Here is a 1574-nt window from a genome sequence, read left to right on the forward strand (position 1 = left end):
GGCCCCAGCCCCTGCCAGCCTCTACGGGCCCTACTGCGACTGGGGACACGCTGGGACAGCAACAGTCTCCTGCAGCCACAACCACGGCCACCAGCTGGACAGCCCCCATGTCCCCACTCCCCTCAGCCACCCATTTGGGGAGGGAAGAGGCGAGAGGGAGCGTGCACTGTCCCTCAGGGGTGGTCGAGAGCAGCCAGAGCTGAGCCCTGCCATGCACGAGGGTATGTAGGAAAACCCCCTCTATTTTCTGATCCCCCCTCTCTAAGGTAACACCCGCACCCCAGAAGAGGTGCACCCTCCTGCATCCCTCGCTCTGCACGGCCGGGGGGGGTTGTTGCGCGCCGCTGGCTCCCACCCCCGCGCCCCCCATCCCCGCTCCCCGGCAGCCCACCGCCACGCCGGACACTCACCACTGCTGCACCTCCTTCTCCGTAACTGCAAGAGAAAACAGGAGAAAAGAGAAAAAGAAAAGGAAAGGGAATTTAGTGCTTTCCCAGCAACGGATGGTGTTTTGCACTTCACGTCAGCAACTTCCCTGGGGGGGATGTCCCCGGGCTCGCTCGCTCCACGCGCTGCCGTGTGTTACCCACATGCAAGCCGCTGCCTTCGAGGAACGGCGCGGGAGTCCTCCGCCTGCCCAGGAGGTTGACGGGACCAGTGCTGCAGGAATTGGGGTCCCTCCAGCTCCCAAACTGGGGAGCCCACCAAGACGCTTTGCCAGGGGAGTGCAGCACCATCGCTGCAAGAGGCGATGGACCACGCGAGGGTTGGGCTGGTTCACGCCTGGGGAGGACCCGGCCCTGCCCTCCTGCCTCCCCAGAGCCAAAACATCCCTGGAAACATCTGCCAAAACATCTGCCTGGAGGTGGCTCAGGGAAGGCACCTGCCCAGCCCCAACATAACACACTGAACGTGGGCATGGCACTGGCATCCCCCCAGGTACCAGCTGCCTCTGAACCACACCAAGAAACATCATCAAACCCATCCCTGGGCTCCAGGAAGCTTTACTGGGCTCCGAAAAAACCCCAAAACCATGACAAGCTAGAAAACAGCGAGCGCTGGCAAATCCGAGCATCCCCAGCTCGGGGACAGCCGCTGAGATTGCAAATGTCCTCAGCAGAGGAAAGGCTCCGATGGGATGCGGGATGCCGGGGAGCCCAACGGGGTGGGGGCCTGGCACCCATCCCCGCGCATCCCAGCACGCCAGCGGGGAGCCCGGGGCCAGCAGGGAGGGGAATGGCCTCATTAGTCATTTCCTTTGCATCGTGCATCTAAATAATAATAAAAAAGCAATAGGTCTGGAACGCGCTGGGATAATGAGGCGGAGTGGAGATGTGTCAATGTGCAAACGGCTGATAAAAATAGAGACCCAAGACACATCAACAGATGCCAATTACCTTGGATGGCAAATAAAAGAAAGCAATTTTCCATCAGAAAGATTGATAACGTGCCTGGTGGAAGGTGCAGACCGCAGAAGGCGAGGGCTGGCAGGCGGTGGGGCAAGCCGGGAGGGAACACGCCGGTCCCCACCTCGCAGCCAGCCGGGTGCTGGCTCCCACACCCCCGCGGGCCGC

General features: G+C 61.3%; 1 protein-coding gene across 1 annotated transcript in view; it reads right to left on the bottom strand.

Moving 5' to 3' along the window:
* NCS1 (neuronal calcium sensor 1) overlaps positions 1-737 on the bottom strand; it is a 6135-nt gene extending 5398 nt beyond the window's left edge. Inside the window, exons 1-2 of the mRNA XM_009888055.1 lie at positions 587-737; positions 411-435 (exon numbers count right to left, since the gene is read on the bottom strand). Coding sequence (XP_009886357.1) covers positions 411-435; positions 587-737 — 176 coding nt within the window. The remainder of the gene's footprint in view (positions 1-410; positions 436-586) is intronic.
* Between the last annotated feature and the right edge of the window lie 837 nt (positions 738-1574).

Source organism: Charadrius vociferus, unplaced genomic scaffold (genome assembly GCF_000708025.1).
Source record: "Charadrius vociferus isolate BGI_N301 unplaced genomic scaffold, ASM70802v2 scaffold56, whole genome shotgun sequence".
NCBI classification, from domain to species: domain Eukaryota; kingdom Metazoa; phylum Chordata; class Aves; order Charadriiformes; family Charadriidae; genus Charadrius; species Charadrius vociferus.